This window comes from Aricia agestis, chromosome 19, assembly GCF_905147365.1.
Source record: "Aricia agestis chromosome 19, ilAriAges1.1, whole genome shotgun sequence".
Taxonomy (NCBI): Eukaryota; Metazoa; Arthropoda; class Insecta; order Lepidoptera; family Lycaenidae; genus Aricia; species Aricia agestis.
Window position 1 is genome coordinate 12,781,139 of NC_056424.1, and position 19,649 is coordinate 12,800,787.

The 19,649-nt window shown below is 38.2% G+C and overlaps 1 protein-coding gene across 6 annotated transcripts in view; it reads right to left on the bottom strand.

Moving 5' to 3' along the window:
- Nucleotides 1-208: 208 nt before the first annotated feature.
- The window catches only part of LOC121736877 (serine/arginine repetitive matrix protein 1), a 66,035-nt gene continuing 46,594 nt past the window's right edge, over nt 209-19,649 (bottom strand). For 2 of the 6 annotated variants that reach the window (XM_042128353.1, XM_042128352.1), the window contains exons 3-13: nt 17,680-17,797; nt 13,898-14,028; nt 12,797-12,889; nt 12,144-12,300; nt 11,584-11,695; nt 10,026-10,383; nt 9,210-9,340; nt 8,146-8,354; nt 7,586-7,711; nt 4,285-4,488; nt 210-1,447 (exon numbers count right to left, since the gene is read on the bottom strand). In XM_042128353.1, the coding sequence (XP_041984287.1) occupies nt 1,077-1,447; nt 4,285-4,488; nt 7,586-7,711; nt 8,146-8,354; nt 9,210-9,340; nt 10,026-10,383; nt 11,584-11,695; nt 12,144-12,300; nt 12,797-12,889; nt 13,898-14,028; nt 17,680-17,797 (2,010 nt within the window). In that variant the 3' untranslated portion in view covers nt 210-1,076. Of the gene's footprint in view, nt 1,448-2,461; nt 2,764-4,284; nt 4,489-7,585; nt 7,712-8,145; nt 8,355-9,209; nt 9,341-10,025; nt 10,384-11,583; nt 11,696-12,143; nt 12,301-12,796; nt 12,890-13,897; nt 14,029-17,679; nt 17,798-19,649 lie in introns of those variants that run through there. The other 4 variants (XM_042128355.1, XM_042128354.1, XM_042128356.1 and 1 more) reach the window with 4 other exon arrangements.

Consider the following 19,649-nt stretch of genomic DNA (forward strand, 5'->3'; position numbering starts at 1 on the left):
TAATATAGCTTACACAAAGAGAAAGTTTTTATAGCTCTTCAATGCCCAAAATGTCTTTAGGTAGGTATATATTATGGTATTATATAGCGTAGCATTTTCATAATTTAAAGTAACAAATTACAATTTATAAATACAATGTCGGTCTTAAGAAATTATTTAAATGCAAATTATTTTCATAAAATTAAAATCATTCACGTTTTGAATAATTACGATTTTTTAATGAATGCGTGTTAAAGCACGATTAAAGCAGAAAAAAAATATTTCGAAATTTGAAAACATAACATTTCTTTAGTTTTTACTATTTAAAAAAGAAAAAAAATAATAAGTGTGTTGCCAGTCTCTAATCTACAAAAAAACTGCTAACGGACGGTTTTAAGCATTTTATACCGTATACGCTTTTAAGCACCTTGTATAAAAATTTACACCGTCGCAATAACTATGGCTACCAATATATTAATGATTAAACTATTTAAACGTAACACGTTTTATCGCTAACTAGTAAAATGCTTTGTAAATTTGTTTAATTGCGTTAAGAAAGATGGCAAATGTAAGCTCGCGATGGCCATGGCTATGTGGACGGAAAGACAGACGGTAAAGAAGCAAGATTATTATAGAAAGCTACAAAAATAGAAAATTTGTAAAGTACTCCATAAAATATCTGTTTCCTTAGATACTGTAGGTACTTAGTGTGAGGTACTACTCATTAACTCTCGGAAGGTATTTTATGGGTACTACTCGTAGAAATCATAGAATGAAATGGGCAGAAAAGATTCTTACGGTAAAGCTTATGGACTATGGATTATGGAACATGGTTGTCTGTAAATTGACGGGGCAAGAAATTAATATAGCACGGACCTTATCCATTTCGATCTATCTCTAGCCGTACGAACTACATTTCACAAGCCACCTCATGAAAATGAATTCTTCAATTAAACATATTACAATTCGTCGTTTCGAAGCGAAGCTATTATAGTTTTATGCTACTGCGATAGGAACAGCCTCGCGGTACTGATCACAATACAGCTTGAAGCTCCGTCTGCGAACGCTAGATGGCGCTGTCAGAAGAAACGTCGCGTTTACACGTCATCCTCCTTCTTCCCCCAGAATTTGTCGAATCTCGTGCGAGCTCGGTCGAGAACTTCAGCGGCCGTGATGCCAGTACTGGGTTCGTTGACGACGGTGGTGTCCACCACCCCGGGGGCGACCTGGGTCGCCTCCGTAGACTTCTTGACCACCTCCAGCGTGGGCGACTCCGGGGTGGAGTGGGGGCTGATGCCGTTCAGCCCGTTGACCTTGTTGAGGTCGAGCGCCTTGGTCTCATCGATTGGCGTCAGGCTGACGGGCGTGGTCGGTGTCTTGTCCGTGCGCTTGCTCAGGCTGGTCGGCGATTCGCTCTTTTTCAGCGATCGTATTGGGGACATTTGCTGGTGGTGGATCGGGGCGATCTCTGAAAAGGTTACACTTATTTATTCTATGGTGTTAGATGAGTAGCTTTACAAAGAAACGAAGCAACTAGAAGTAAGCGCCTAAAGTAACATCTAGTAAACGTTTAAACCTTAGTTCATCTAACACTTGAACTGGAGTGTTGGATTACCACTAATGTTTTATGTTCGTACACTCTAGTCCAAAAAAAGTATCTTCTATTTAAAGTTAATACTTTTAACTTTTGTTTCAGTTTTGATTCTTACATTTTACATTAATATTTTATTTTTATATTAAATTTCCATTTTGTCAATTCATTTTACATGCCATTTTATTAAGTTATATAATACAGTCTAATTTATTGTTAAAAGAGAAATGTTACATGCATAATATTCTAAAATACTAATAGGTAACAGGAAAATATGTAAAAGTTTTGTTAAAAGTAAATTGTATATCTAATATGAAGTCGATAGAACGGTGTTTAAACATAATTGGTAAGTTAAACATAATTAGTATGTTTGAAATTTGCTCCACGTGAGGTTATTTAAATTTCTGTGCACGTGTGCATCTTATTATGATAGTTGTATAAAAGTAAAAAGGATTCTACTATGTACAATCTGCACTAACGTGTATGTAAATAATTTCAGTTAATAAATATTACTATATAACTTTATTAAATACGATTACAAAGGTAATAATGTCAACATGCCCCTTTCAGAAGACGAAAAACCATTCTCTGAAACCAAGCTATAGGAAAAATATTTGTATATCACATGCATCTCTTATTATATATTTTTTCTAGCTCTGTAAGCTATTCATGGTTAATGAGGTACGAAGCTTAGCCACCTTTCCGAGTCGGCGGCACCTCGCTAGTATAGGGGCGGGCATGCAAAATTGAATGTTATGGCATGGCAAGATATAGGGTGCCGAACAGTGGAAGTGTACGCAAACATCGAAACAGACACACACAGAGACAAGTGGATACATACGTGGTCGACGTCTCAGCGGAGTACGGTCAAAATAAATAAAAGCATCTCAATTATTGGATTAACACAATTTAATCATGAACTATTCAATAAATATAATAATATAAAACAGATTATATATTTTCTGGTGTCGATTGTGTGTCGTGCTTATGAGGCAGTGACCCCTAGGGGAGCTCGCCCGGGGGGTCCGGGGGGTAGGGCTCACTGTCGCATGTCTGTTTGTCACACTCATTAAAACGTGTATGGCCGATGAGCTAGGCGAGCGCGGTGGGCGGCGTACCTGCCGGCTTCGCGGCGACCTCCTCGGCCACCGAGGCGCTCTTAAACTCAGAGCTAGGGCGCTTAATGCTGTCATCTGAAATATGGTGAGTGACTTGTATGGCAGATGAAGTGACACGGCTACCGCTACTGACGAGGAGGTCCACAGAAATGTCGTGCTGCTAGATTAGTTTCCGACGGAAAATCAGGAGTGATCGCAAAGAAATCTCAGAAGGCGACTAAGTAATACAAATAAAACACAAGAAATTAATAGAAGTTAGGTACTGTAAATTGATCAGAAATTAATGTAGCAACAGGTTTTTAAATTATTCTAAAGTAAGGCTTCCATTTGTGTGACCTCGGAGCACATAGAAAATTAACAGATGAACACAACAGAACAAAATGTATGCGAACAAAAGAACGATATTTTAATGAGTGTACCACTTTTTTACTCGTATTGTACATGATTTTATTGTGTTGTATAGTGTCAGTGTTGCAAGCTTCTACAGTTTACTGTGGACTACTATTCACACTTCGTTACATTAGAAATGGTAGAAATGACTCCTTGTAGCCACTAGCCTACCTAAATTTTAAAGCAAATATTCTTAAAAAATAATAAGCGCAGCCATTTGCAAATATCAAAATTTAAGTTTTATTAAAAATAGCTAAGCTCGTCTTAATTTTTATTATAAAAAGACAAAATTTTATAGCTGCGTATATTATTAGGTTCATGACACGAGGTTTTGATGTAGTTTGTAAATATAATCATTTCTAAATCATCAAATGATTATATTTGGCACGTATACCTAATACTTTTTATAATAATTAAGTAGCTGGTAGTACTCCGAATAACAATCTATAAATTTTATAAATAAGTCTACCTACGTAGAGTATCTTGTTCAAGCAATTTATTTATGTAATTAAAAAATTCTAAGAATATTTTTAATATAAATAAATACAGGTTGCTAATTATTATAATATGTACTACGTCGTATATAAATAATTATTTTTGTGTGGTGGTCCCAAATTTTGAGATTCACAACAAAGTTTTACTGCATAAAGTCACATAAAGATATATTTTATATGAGTGACTCAATATTGTAATTAATAATTTAACTTAAATTTCCTAAGAAACTTTCATTTCAAATGTAGGTATTAATAATTAATAATATAAAATAATTGGAATGAATGTTTTGTGCATCACCAAGTTTCAATGTTTATAAAAATGATTTAATATTTTACAATAGAAAAGCAGATTTGTCTGCTAAATTTTGTTAAAATTCAAAAAGAAAGTGCCGTATATGTCATGCGAGTCTGTTGTGCACGCCATCACCGAAAATGAAATGAAAAAGATACTCCAAAGCCAACGTAACAAATATACATTTTGTTCGTATTTTCTACATAAAAATACCGCAATTCACCTACTGGCAACATTTGGAACGCGTCGAATGTCACTTTGAATTCAAATTTGACATTTGGCGTTTAGAAAAATCAGACCTGTCAAATGTCAACTTGACGTATTCAAAGTGACATTTGGCGCGCGTTCGGAATTTGAATTCGTTAGCCTAGCTCAACTTGATAATGTTGGCTGCCAGTCTGCTTAGTAGGCTGCACTCACCGCTTTTGACGTTCTGCGTGACGGTGAAGGTCTTGCCGGTGTCGAGCGGCACGGTCCAGTTGACGGGGTCCGGCGAGCGCATGTTGAGCTGCTCCGGCGACTTCACCCGGGTGGGCTCCGGCGGAGACTTGACCACGGGCGAGTCGTCGAAGAAGTGGTCCTTGGCCACGGACGCGCTGCGAAGAGACGGGACTATCTCGTCCTCTGTAATTTTCCGATGTAAATAAGTAAGTAAGGGCGTTGTTTTTTTTTTTTCATTTAGAGGAAATGACATTTTTGATAGGTTATGTCATATTTTTTTAATTTAAAAGTACTTTACTAGGTTTAATCTTTACCAGTAGTATATTAACTGTAACAGTAGTAATTTAACTGGATATTTATTCATTCTTTTCTTCTTACCGTAAATTAATTTTAGGAGTTATATTTTTATTTTAAAAATCAATAAATTCATGTATTCAGTAAAACTTTTATTGTGTAAAGAATTTTGTGTTAAATAAGTATACAAAAATTTGAAAAAAAAAAAATGGTATGGTGTGTAAATTTTGTAAAACAAAAAAGTCTAATTCTAAAACAAAATAACACTTAAAGCCAATTCGTTCTATGCAAAAACAAGTGCAGAAATCCAATCGTGGTTTGCGAAAACTATTTTTTTAAAATGGACATTTCTTCATTTAAAAGAACACGGAATTTCACTGTAGGTATCTTTCTTCGTGTAAAAAAATAAACCTGGTGTTTTTTATCTCAGCACAAGTTTCTGAGATAGTGCATGTGAATCAAACGGACAAACAGCCACTCGTCGGTGCTCACACTGAGTTGCGTAGACGCCGATACAAAGCCAACTAACTCTAGAACTAACACTGAACACACTACGTTTCAAACGGTTCAATCTCCGTTTTTCGCATAACATGTAATTTTGAAGGGAAGTTTTTATGGATGATAAAATTTTGTATGTAGAAGTTATGCAAGTCAGGTACAGGTAAAACGAGGCATCGGTAACCAGGTTAAGGTAAGACCAAACATTAGTAACCTGGTAATAGGTCTCATTAGTCTAAGACACCGACAATACGTTCACATTTTAATAAATTGAATTAAGTCTTTTTGCCAAAGTCATAGTATTTTAAGGCAACATATTTTACATTATTTAATAACAACGGTAAAAGGGGGAAATACCTTATAAACACACACACACACACACACACACACACTCAGTAAAATTAGGTGCTACTGCCACGCGGTATACAAACGTGTTATGCGAAAAACGACTCTACGAAGCACCTGTACCTGGTTACCAGGTACAGGTAACCAGGTACAGGTAAACAGGTAAACAGGTAAAGGTAACCAGGTACAAGTAACCAAGTACAAGTAACCAGGTACGGGTAAAGCTCGCTCGTCGACGCAACCCCTTACGCACCGGTTCCCTTCGTGACGCTGCGGCTGCGGTCGCGCGTCGTCGCCGGTGATCGCCCGCCGCGCGCGCCCCTAACTCTATTACTACTGCCCCTAGCTAACGGCAAACCTACAGGAAAAATTACGCTATAGGACAGGGACTAGCTCTAAAAGTCTAGAAGATTCTAGCACACATTTCAGACTCATAGGTACTCCGTTCTCTAATGTTGATCTAAATGTAATATGATTAATGTAACTCGACGAAATTGTCAAGCCAATATATAATACAAGGTGTAACAAAACTTAGGATAATACTTTAGGGTTTGTATGTGTCCCTTGTAAAAAGTTCATTGTGAAAGTAGCAGCGCTGAAAGATCAATTTTTTTTTGGAGATTTGTATGGGCAAGCGCCCCTGCGTCATGACTTTACCCATATAAAAGTAAAAAGAGTTACTCTTTCAGCGCTGCTACTTTCACAACGAAGTCTATACATATAATAGGATACCCATACATACCCTTAAGTATTATGACTTAGTTTTGTTACACCCTATATTACGCGAGGTAAATAAGTGAATTATAAATTGATAGTATTATAGCGGACTATTCTGAGTTTAATTTTCATTTAGATCATCATCAAAATGAATATCAACGAAGCATAGTACGATAAAATGAACAGATTCAAATGCGTACTGTTGCTGAAATATCCAATGTATCACTTGACATTAGCACTCGGTAATGAGTTCGGAGTGATACATTGGATTTGAGAGTAAAACATTTGATAGTATTCTAGAGAAACATAGTAAGACACTGGCATGCCTGAAAGAGACAACAATTTAGAGCATGCGCCATATACGACTATTAACTTAACAATGAAATATGTAATTGGGTTTAAGATGTGTTGTTAGAAGTTAATAAAATAATGTTATTGTCGCTTCGAATACGAAGTCCTGTAGCACTGCTACGTAGTCTTAGTGGACTGCTACGAAGTCTCAGTAGCACCGCTACGCACTTCCAGTAGTGTTAGCACGGCGACCAGCGGAAATGCGAAAGTATGGACAAACTGTGGAAATAAACCTAAGGTGCCGTTCCGATCTTTTTTCGTTCCGAAAAATTCAATTAAAATGCCACTTTATGACACACTATAGTATATGTCATAATGTAGGATATTATTTGAATTTTTAGAACTATAGTCTGTCATAAAGTGGCTTTTTAATTGAATTATTCGGAACTAAAAAAGATCGGAACGGCACCTTAAGTTTATCTCCACAGTTTGTGACTATAGTCTGTCATAAAGTGGCATTTTAATTGAATTTTTCGGAACGAAAAAAGATCGGAACGGCACCTTAGGTTTATTTCCACAGTTTCTCCATACTTTCGCATTTCCGCTGGTCGCCGTGCTAGCACTACAGGAGCACTGCCACAAATTCCAGTAGCACTGCTAAGTAGTTCGGTAGCACTGCTACGAAGTTCAGTAGCACTTCTACGCACTCCCAGTAGTACTGCTACGTAGTCTCAGTAGCACTGCTACGTAGTTCGGTAGCACTGCTACGAAGTTCAGTAGCGCTGCTACGCACTCCCAGTAGTACTGCTACGTAGTCTCAGTAGCACTGCTACGTAGTTCGGTAGCGCTGCTACGAAGTCCAGTAGCACTGGTAGGTAATTTCAACTGTATTGTTTCTTCGCTACGTTATTTTTTTACTCGCTTTTTCTAAAGTTAGCAACTTTATTTCTATTTAGCCTTTTATTAGAGTTTACTTATAATTAGTTATAATATCTAATTTATTTTAACCTTAATTAGTGATACATTTCAAAGGTTGTTCTATTAAGATTTAGTACCAGTCATCACATTGAGCATACAATGTTATTACAACAACCAATATCCAATTAACGTAACAACTATAACACATATCACATACCAGTAGGTTTAGCGGGGCGCGGGCTGGGCTCGTGGCCGTTGACCATGTGGCGGGCGGGCGCGGGGGCGGGGTCGGCGGAGCGGGGGCGGCGGCGAGGTGACTTGAACGCCCCCTCTGTCTTAGCACCTGGAATCAGATATAGGCCAAATGTCTATAAATGCCCAAAACATCCGGGAATTTAACCAAAAAATAAATTTTACGAAAATATTTGCAGCGATTGCCAAGGAGCTCACTGTACAGGGTGTAACAAAACTAAGTGATAATTAATTAGGGCGTGTATAAGTTCCTTGTATAGAGTAAACTGTGCGGGCAAAATTATCGCGCTGGGGCGCTTGCACATACAAATTGCTCTTTCAGCGCTGCTACTTTTACATTAAAATCTATATAGAGAACACATACACACCCTTAAGTATTGTCACTTACACCTTACTTTTGTTAACAAAATGAAAGATAAAAATCTTTGTTTTACATTAAAATCTATATAGAGAACACATACACACCCTTAAGTACTATTGTCACTTACACCTTACTTTTGTTAACAAAATGAAAGATTCTCCCACCTTCCTGATTAGCACCCTCGTCGAAGCTGTGCCCCTGCAGCTTCTTCCTCTGCTTCTGCGGCGACGTCTTGTGCGGGGAGCGCTCCAGGGCCTTGGTCTCCTGCAGCTTGGCGTGGATGGACTGGTGCGGCGCCGAGCGGAACGACCGGAACTTCTTCGGGGAGTGGTTCCTGGACTCCTTACCGTCCTTCTCGTCACGAGGCAACGCCCTGGAAATCCAAAGAGCATCTTTAATTCTTTATCATTCTTTTCTTAGTTTTTCTGTGCTGAAAATGTAGTTAACAGTTGGGGCAAATTTGTGAGAATATATAGTGTCACATTATAAAAATAAAGTCTATAAAAATAACTGCACTTTTGAAATAAGGCTTGGGCAATGGGCATTGGGCAAGCCAGATAAACTTAACGCGCGTGCGACGTGATACTGTTTTTTTGCAACTTAAAGTTATCTCAAATCTCGCCAATGTGTGAGTGCGACGGCACGTATGCATTTACATTGTGACTGTGGCAAAAGTACAATATTGACTGAGTTCCGCATGTACCTTTTGTGCCAACTATACTCAAAATAATCTATGGGTTTCACATTCGCGTGGTTCAAGCAAGTTTTTAGCTAACTAATGATAACTAAATTGCATAGCTTTCGGTTCATTGGCAAAGCATTCTCTGCTGGAGCCATTTGGACATACTTATCTCTAAAGTATAGCACTCTCGAAGGACCATTAAAGCTAAGCCAAGTTTATACTGGACTTTATACTAGACAAGTAATAAAAATTATTTGTTCCACGCTTCGGCCACTTAAAACGTATATCAAATATTATGGTCTCTCTTTCTTCGTACTGTATGAAACAGAAGACATGATAAAGACAAAGCAACGACCCAGATCCAAGTGAGTGTTTAGAGAATCTTGCCAAATGCAAAATTCTACTTTTCCAAAAAACGCAAAAAATAAGATAATAATTAATCAAAATAGAAACGGTTTTGTTAACCGCATGTAGTATCTAAAAATGCTTAAAAATTCTAGTACCTAAACTACAGTGCTTGGTCCTTCGAGCGCGCCGTGCACTTACTTGTGGTTGGTGGAAGCGAGCGCGAGCGCCGACAGCGATGAGCGCCGCGAGACCTGGTACCAGAGCTCGATCTGCTTATTGTAAAGCTGCGTGATGTGCTCCGGCGCCAGCTCCGTGCCCCAGCCGCGGTACTGGACAGACGACATACGCGTCACCCACACGTAATACGGAAGTGCAAACGAATCACGTGACATTCTATTTTGCACAGTTTCTACGATCGCCGATTTGTGCAATTTCGTACGACTGCGCAATAGATTCTAGTTTGCACAATATTTAGGATCGGCGAGCCGTGTAACTACTATTGTGCAAACTTCGCACAATAATTGCATTCCATTAAGTCTACACAATTCATTTAAGATTGAGCAATTTTTACGAACATTCTTCTTGATTGTTTGCACATATTTCTGTATTACGTCTGGGTTCATCATAAAGATGAATGCTATAATAGCATGATTTTTATGAGTATGTGCCGTGTTACTTCACATAATTGGTACATTTCCCAAATCCACCAGACGCTGCATAAAGTTTCTGCATACGAGTTTTCACAATAACGTAACGAAATTTTAACAATTTTAGATGCCTAATAATAAAATAATTAAAATATCAGATCTGAAAATAAGGGACTTATGTATGTAATTAAATGTATGGTCAGTAAAATGCAGCCACGGAAGGACACTCTCGAGTCAAGGGATTACGTCATCTTTGAACTTAATTAAAGCATCGAAAAACCGAGTAATCATTCATCCCCATAATATGCGCCCCGTGTCCCTTATCCTCGGATCTGCGGTACGCGTGTGCCGCGGTGTGTGCGCAGACCTTGTACTCGCCGGCGCGCTTGCGCAGGTCCAGCACCTCGCGGTACCAGGAATCGCCCTGCGCCAGGCCCAGCGGCTGTAGGCCGGCGGCGCGCAGCGTGCTGGCCGAGTCCTCCGCGCCCCCTGCCCTCGCCGGCCCCCCCTCCGTCCCCGCCCCCACCAACCTCTCGCTCGCCTCCTCATTCGACTTCCCTTTCCCCCTGCATTTCGTAAATTTCCCTTTAGACGCCTCGTACATGTACTGTGAGAACGGTCTAAATTTCTTTTTGTACTCGCTTTTGTAACGTTTCCTATTATCTTTGGACCGATCCTCGCCGTTGTATATGAGGGCCGATAGCGCGCTACGGAACGTCGATTTTCTGCAAAATTCCATTTCAAGTGAGACGCCTGGCCGGTACCATGAATGCGCAAAGTAAACGCGCGGGCTAGGTTAGTACATGCTCAAATAATTGACAAGCTCGCAATGTGTCGATGTCCGAGAGACCGGGTGTCAGGTGAAACAACGACATACAATCTAACAATAATTTGTTCAACGTTCACATCGAGGTGCAGGACACATTGAGAAAGAATTACTATCGAATGACATTCCGAACTAATAGTTTCGACTAAATCTACTCGGCCTAGAGGCTGGAGACCGCCACCGTGAGGATTGAGATGGAAGCAAATACCAAAAACGAAATTTAGACTTGTTCTGCGTACCCACAGTGACAGAGATTACACAGGGCAGAACACACGCAGAGGGAGCTCGCACCCGGACTACTCGCGATGGCCGCTAAGCCACCTCTTTTCTTAGACGGTAGCCCAACTATAGCGATCACCACAATTAACAAACTGCACAAATTAATTAAAAGAACTGATCGTTGGCAAAACCCTGAACTGAAATCGGATCAACCAAGAACAACTTCTTATTAGTGTCTATGCAGGTGCAAGTTCCCTTTGCGTTTACAGAAAAAACAAGAGAATAGAAAATATTGAAAGCATTAGGCAATGTCGATATCTTTTCCTGCACTTCTTCACCTGAAATTATCCCTCGTTAACACTATTTACATTATCGTCCGGAATATCACGGATTTTGTGAGAGTGGAATGAGCTGCGAAGCTGCTTAGCGGAAGCGAAGCAAACGAACGACTGCTCCTCTGCTTTCTTAATCTTTGATGCATGCAAGCAAAGAATAAGAAAAGAAACAATCTTTGTTAATAAAAAGCTTGAATGGAAAATTTAATAAGCTAAAAGCCAGAACCAAATTCTTTAAGAATCAAGATCTTAAAGACGTTGGTTTGAATTTTAAATTGGTGTGTTTGTTTTACAACTGCCATATCGTTTATGTCGTCATTATCTTTATCTGTTTATCTTATTTTACTTTACTATTTATGCATTTTGCAATTTGCATTTGTGGGTGTGCTGACATGGACGTTGGACATTGTTATACACGTATATACAAGTAAGTGCACAGTGCAATCTACGATCTATTTATCTATGTTATCTTTTATCAGTTTATCTCTATGCAATACAGCAGTTGTAAAACAGGTTTATACATCAAGAGTATTTACAGTACTCACCTCTGCACGCCTGGTTTCTGACCGTTCCACAGATAGTCCTCAATGTACTTCTTGTGACCATCATCGTGGTCTCCATCCACATGGTTCATGAGAGGCTCTGCTTCTACAGATCCTGAAAGTTACGGCGAGTCACATCTCAATAGGCTTTTCAGATGTTGCTGATATTGTTGTGTTATTTGCAGCTATAGTATTTACATTAATTTCATTTTAAAATTAGTTTTAATGTTATTCACAGGAAAAAACTAACAGTTTTACCACGAAAGATTTAAACATCTATAGATCAGGACGTATGTACTGTTTTTTTTTTTTTAAATGTTCAACAGCTTTTAAATCTTTTGTAGTAAGACCAAAAGACTTTTACTGTACCGTTCATTACTTTTATTTGAATCCTAACTTTTTTATTATTTATATAAAAACAAGAATTGAATAACATTACATTTCTACTTTTTAGTGTTTCTACCACATTCTACCGTAAGTATATGATAAAATGTGCGTTTTCTTTTTGTTTCTTTTCTTTCTTTATAGGATTTTCTTTTTTGTTGACCGCCTCAATTTATTACCTTCAGCCACTGCAGCCTTCTTCAGCGCACCCATCGAAATGCTCTTCCTCGGCACGGAGTCGGTGGTGTCTTTGGGCCAGGCGAACTGGTTCTGATACTCCGTGCTGGCTGACTCTGGTTCTTTGGCAGCTAGCACCTCACCGAGTGCGGTCGTTGCCTGCGAAGAAGATAAATTTGTGGTAAAATTGTAAATTATTAACATTACAATAAGAAAAGTTTATCTTAGCGTTGCCTTATAAAGGCAACGCTTTAATATTGTTCGGTATATAAAATGTGAAAGAATGCATGAATCTAGATTGTCTCGTGACCTAGTATTAGGTCATCGATACGCACGAATTGGGTTAAGAACTAGACGCTAGCCAAAATATATTAATCCATATTATTACATGTTGGAGAAAAATGTGGCAAAAGCTAAGACGAGAAAATAGATCGGGCCAAAAGTTTATGCTTGTGGATCTCCTATTTGTATTCCTTGAATGTTACTGCAATTTTAGTTTTCATTCAGATATTATGATTAAAATATATTTTATAAAGGTTTTAGACTTATCGATTTTCAGTCTATTTTAACTCTTTCATTGATTTCTTCTAATCAATATTATGTTGAATTTTATCAAAAGCGTTAAAGAGATCTGAATAATCTCAAGACTTTTTACCTTAGGCTCTACCGTGTCGGTCCATCGCGGCTGGCGTGGGCCCTCAGATTTACTCCGCCGTCCAGCGCGATCCGTTTCGTTCCTTTGGGCACTCTATAACAAACATACATAATAATTATTGTTACCATCAGAATCATCAACATTATTATCATTATCTTGATTATCATCACCTTTATTAAAATTGGTTTTTATTCGGTACAGAGTATTTGGTCGGTATGTTACATTGTCTTAATTTTAATATTATTCAAAGTAATTAAACAGAACGCGTTACTCAAGGTTATGTGAATATAAATATAAGTGATGTCAGACCTTTACTTAGTTCACTACATATCATGTTTCATATTTTAATGTACCATCGGGGAAGTTGATTCCTATGCAATTGACAGACCAACGTCATTTGGTCGAATATGTCAATTCAATGTTAATTGTGATCTGTCAGCTGGGTTTGACGTAACGCAACCAAACTACTTAGGTCCCCGATTTGCACAGGAATCAACTTCTCTGATAGTACATACTTACCGTGAATATAACATTTTTACAATAACAAGAAAATGTGATACGGCGCTGCATTATCCTTTACGACGCTGTTGGTAATGAAACGCTTAACTAGTTTACAACATTTACGAATAATAAAAAATCGTAATTGAATCAAAAAATAGTTCCAGGAATTGCATACCAAAGCTTACGTCTAGTTGTATACTTGGGTCAGTCATACAATTTTTATTGCCCTAGGCCCTAGCCACATTTCTATGGCTGTCTACAGCCATATTTAAGCCGTGAAGTATACAGGATCTAACAAAACTGATAATATTCAAGGATGTGTGCTGTGTATGTGTTCCTTGTAGAAATTCACTGTGAAATTAGCAGCGCGGCGCTGAAAAACCAATTTTTTTTTGCGATTTGTATGGGCAACCGCCCCAGCATCACGAGTTTTCCCATAGACAAGTGAAAAAAAATTTGCTCTATACACGGAAATCATACACACCCTAAAGTATTATCACTTAGTTTTGTTACACGCTGTATAAGAGTAAATCGTTCTATATTGAACTATATTTAGAGCGTTATAAAGTTCAATTTCTTTTCATGTCTCATGGAACTTACTCGTGCCCGGTCGAAGGCGGAAGAGTGCGCGGGCCGGATGTCGTCAGCGGGCGCGGGGTCGAACAGCTCGTTCGTCTTGTACGCCATGCCCGGGTACTTCTTCCGCCGCGGCATCGCCGGCTCCATAGCCCCTGGAATGAAGATGGGGACGATGAGTTCTCGGACTATAAATAATGATTAGACCCGAAAAGCTATAATAATTCAAGGTTTTTTCACGAATTGTAATCTGAACCATGGCTGACTGTATCTATCTCTTGCGCACGACAATTAAAGTGATATTGCACAGCTGTCGATACGCTATAACGATTCACGAGAAAAGATGAGATGGGTCAAATGTACGAATTTCTAAAACAATTAAGAAAGATTGACTTGTATCGCTAACTCAATGACCGGTCATCAGTGTCAAAAGAACATATTTTCAGCCTGATTGCAGATCAAAAAATGATAAAAGTTACTGCTTGTTAAGTTACTTGTTAACAGCAAATTGCTTTGCTTATAGCCCATGATTAGTGTAAATCCATATTATCAATTATTATATAACTAGCTGTTGCCCGCGACTTCGTCCGCGTGGACTTCATTTTATAGCGCGCGGTGTCAATAAAATTGGTGTCAAAAGCTTTTTAAAACCCTGGTACCCCTTAAATCAAAATACCCAAAACAGCCGTGTAGTGTGCACATAATATATATATTTTTTTTAATTAAATTTTTTTATACCTTTTAAAGCTTATTTAGCGGTACACAACTTAGCTGCATAATGCATTACACAACTTTAGCTTTGCCCAATAGCCAATACCCATAGGCCATAAACTATTTAGTATTTATTATTGGTAGACTGTTGTTTCTGATTTCTATGTTGGTACGTGAGTTATTTAATAACATGTATAACAATCAAAAGAATCGAAATATTAACTCAACATGGTACCACCTCTTATAGAAATACATATGAGCAAGCGATAGCGCGACCTAGGCGACTCTTGGCGCCATCTGTTCCAGTTTTTGGAACTAACTTAATTTGAGCAAATTTACGCATAAACACCCCCTTACAACCCCTTTTTCCAGTAAGAAGTAGCCTATGCCCTTTCTCAGGCTTTAGACTATCTGTGTACAAAATTTCATTACAATCGGTTCAGTAGTTTTGGCGCTGTTGTTTTTGCATTTGATATCTAATCTAAGTTGGTAGGTGAGTTCTTAGTTAATAACGTGTATAACAATCGAAAGAATCGAAAAACTCAGCTTAACATGGTACCACATCTTATAGAAATACGCATGAGCAAGCAATAGCGCGATCTAGGGGACTCTTGGTGCCATCTATGTTGAGTTTTTGGAACTAACTTAATTTGACCAAATTTACGCATTTTCACTCCCTTACCCTTTACCAGTTAAAAAGTAGCCTATGTCCTTTCTCAGGCTTTAGACTATCTGTGTACACAATTTCATTACAATCGGTTCAGTAGTTTTGGCGTGAAAGCGAGACAGACAGACAGAGATACTTTCGCATTTATAATATATTAGTATAATTAGTATATTAGTATATTAGTATATTAGTATATTAGTATAGATTAGTATAGATTAGTATAGATTTCTGGATTTCTGGATTTCTGGATTTCTGGATTTCTGGATTCTGGATTTCTGGATTTTTTATAATATTATACATAAAATATGTTTAAGATTTTTGAAATTTTATTTTAATACACATCCAAGACCCAGGAACATTGAAAACTTTTTGTTCCGCCTGCGGGACTCGAACCCAGGACCCCCGGGATGAGCGCTGGCCACGCGCAATGCGAATTCATTTTCATCGATATTTTCATGGAAATAAGATATTTTCCCACATCAAAATGTAGCCTATGTCCTTTCTCAGACTCTAGAATAACTGTATACAAAATTTCATTGCAATCGGTTCAGTAGTTTTGGCGTGAAAGCAAGACAGACAGACAGACAGACAGACAGACAGACAGAGATACTTTCGCATTTATAATATTAGTATGGATAGTGATTGAGATTAAAGGTCAGCTTATATTGCACCATAACGCGTCGATAGATGCGATGCTTGTGAAATGACCGTCAAAACTGAACTTTATATGGCACTACAGAAGAAGATATTCAACAAGATGAATTGACAGAGTTGCTACCGGTAATGTTGGGCTACCTGTTTCAAATGTTGAATAGCTAAAATAAAAATACATTGCAACGCCTCGTCTCGTCGTAATGTTAACAGACCCTATGGCAGAGATAGCGAACTCATTGGTTCGCCATCCCTGCCATAGCCATTGCACGTGACATGGTCACAAAAGTAGTATCGAATTTGTTTTCCAAAAGGGCGCGTTGGTGCTAGTATCAATCAATCCAATAGTTTTGTTCAGAGTTAATTTTTTACAAAATATTCTCTGAACGTCGGAACTATGGTGATTACCACCGGTTCGGGAACTAACACGGCGTGAAGAACAATTATACGAAAAGGCTCGCCATCCCTGCCCTATGGCAACATAAGACAAAACAATCAATAAGTCTGTGGATATTGGCCGCCGTCCAAAAGACTTGGCTGAACTCTGAGAAGCCATTAATTTAACAACATAGAGTCATAGACTGTTGCTGAAACGAAATCACCATGAATAGGTTGTTTATGCAGTTGTACTTTTGGTTAAGTTATGCAATATGTTTACAGTGATGTGAGCTTTTGCCTCCGGCTTCGTCTGCTTATATCGATATATTTTAACACATTTTCTATTATAAATATATCTATGGACGCTTCACACCACGTCAGTCTGGCCGGTACCAGACAACGGAAATATATTTAATACTTTTATATTATACATATATTTAAGATTTTTATTAAATGATACACATATTTAATACAAATCCACGACCCAGAAACTTTGAAAACTTTTTGTTTCGTCGGCGGGATTCGAACCCGCGACCCCCGGCTTGAGCTACCAACGTGCTCACCACTGAGCCACAGAGGTCATTAAAATTATTATTGCCTAGTTTAAGAAAAGAAGTATCTTTTGATACTTTTTTCCATCTGTGTGTCATCATTTGTGTGTTTGTCACTACTGTAAAGCAGTTCCTGTAGTACCTCTAAGATTGTCATCTTTGTCTAGCATTTCGCATTCTTAGAGGCAGGCGTTGCGTTTAAGTCTAAAGAACTGCATGTGTAGTGGATATTGTCTGGTTGTTTTGTTCGTTTGTTTGCTTAAAAGTACGGGTTTGTGATATTTTTGTTATAATATATAAATACTACATATATAATTATACAATATATGTAATTATATTGTATAGTTGTATATAAGATATTATCTTATATACAACTATACAATATAATTACAGTAGACCCTCGCTAATCCGGCCCCTAGCTTAGTTTGGCCCCTTTTAATCCGACATGCCAGTTATCACTCGTTTATTAAGATTTAAGGTACATTAACATTATTTTGGCCAATCTTAATTTAGGTAGATACGAAATACAAAATTGAAAACTCAACGTCCAGAAATAAAAGTTTTGTACTCGAGGGTACTTTAAGCTAGGTGCTATGAGTATCTAGTACCTAGCTTTAGGAAAATGGTTTATAGCTTAGATAAAACCTTATCGTTTTGATTTGTAAAAATCTAGGCAGTACAGTATTTGTTATGATATCTTAAGATCAACGGGTAACACTCCGGCTAAAACAGGTAAGGCTTCAGTGCTTGTGGTCCTATAAGTTTTCGCGTCTCACTATGCCCGGCTGCTACTGCACCTGTTTCCTGTACTGTGTGTGCGTGCATGTGTGTGTGTATTTGGGACTCACCACGGGCTATGGGCAGCGCGCTGGGCGGCGTGGGCGCCGGCTGCCGCACCACGCCCGGCTGCTGCTGCTGCTCCCTGTACTCGTGCCATCGGTAAGTGCTGCGGTACTCCGAGTGCAGCTGTGGACAAAAAGCACTTATGAGTCTCTTGCTGATAACCTCTAAGATTTGAAATATCTAGGCTGTTTATAGAACTCTTTGTATGTCGTTTTGACATTTGTATTTAGTTCCTCGCTAATTACTGCAGCGTCCTAAACTTTGGAAACCTTTGATCTATTATAGACATTAGAAATTTAGCAGTACACAACGTACTCTAGAGTTGATTCGATATAATGGTCGATGACACTCTGTGCGCGTTCAAAGCTGGTGATTTTTTTATATGAAATAAGGGAGCAAACGAACAAACGGGTCACCTGATGGAAAGCAACTTCCGTCGCCCATGGACACTTGCAGCATCAGAAGAGCTGCAGGTGCGTTGCCGGCCTTTTAAGAGGGAATAGGGTAATAAGGGAGGGTAGGGATGGGAAGCGAATAGGGGAGGGTAGGGAAGGGAATAGGGTAGGGGATTGGGCCTCCGGTAAACTCACTCACCCGGCGAAACATAGCGCTAGCGCTGTTTCACGCCGGTTTTCTGTGAGGACGTGGTATTTCTCCGGTCAAGCCGGCCCATTCGTGCCGAAGCATGGCTCTCCCACGTATAGAGATGACATTTTACGCGTATGATAATTGCAACGGTATAACTATTATTATAGCTATCAATTTTTTTAATAATAATTGTTATGACGATTGATTTCAATAATTATAATCAAACATTATTTATCTGCCAGTAATTATACCTGAATTACATTAAAAATGTTATTTTTTACTGCGATTTCAATGAGTAATAAAAATATTGCATGATATAAATCTTGAACTATAAATAATAATAATTATTGTGTTATTTCGTTTTTAAGGCGTGTCCTTATAAAACCCATACTAATATTATATTTATTGAGAAAGTGTGTCTGTTAGTTAATTACTTCTTCACGCTCAAACCACCAAACCAATTTTGTTGAAATTTTATGTTTATCCAAGAAAAATGTACGGTTCCCGCGCGATAAACAAATTTTGTCATCGGTTGGAGTTGCGGGTACCATCTTATATAACAATGAAGCTGAAAAAAAACCCTTTGACGAAGTAAAAATAAACTTTCCTTTTGCAACAGTGCACACTTTGCTTTGTAAGTTTTTAGGGTGTTTTTCAGTCTAAAGTGAGACTTAGGCATTGTGTGCCTTGCTTTCGGCCTGTGCTAACAATAACCGTGTAGAGAATTTGTACACGAAAGTAAACAGAAAATGTAGGAATGTATGAATATAACATACTGTATTTGAATAACATTAGGGATAACTTTCTTAAAGTTAAATACTTAATCAAGTTGTATGACTTTCTTTAGAAGGTCAATGTGTGCTTACAGTAACTGTAAATTTTAAACAAATGACGTATTTATAATAGGCATTATAAATACGTCATTTATCGTATTTATAATACCTATTATCCGATAAAGTCATATAATATGGCTTGACATATTATATGACTTTATCGGGACCTCCCGATAAAGTCATATAATATGTCAAGCCATATTATATGACTTTATCGGGAGGTCCCGATAAAGTCATATTATAATATGTCAAGCCACTGGCGTATTTAGGTACAAGTTGGAAGCAGTCTACATGAAGCGGCAGCAGACGACGTGTATGAAATACCCTCCGCAGCTAGCGACACGATGCTATTTTTTTTAACGGGCTTTGGCCCACCACACATTCCCATCACTGTATCTCCTGTGTCGCCTGGATCGACAGCTGTATCCAACCACGAAAACCCTTTGATATCAAATCAAATCATTTATTTCGGGCATCAGAGGCCCATATAACAAATACCTTAAATCTAACATACATATCCATTATATAATAAATACTACTACGCTAAATTAATT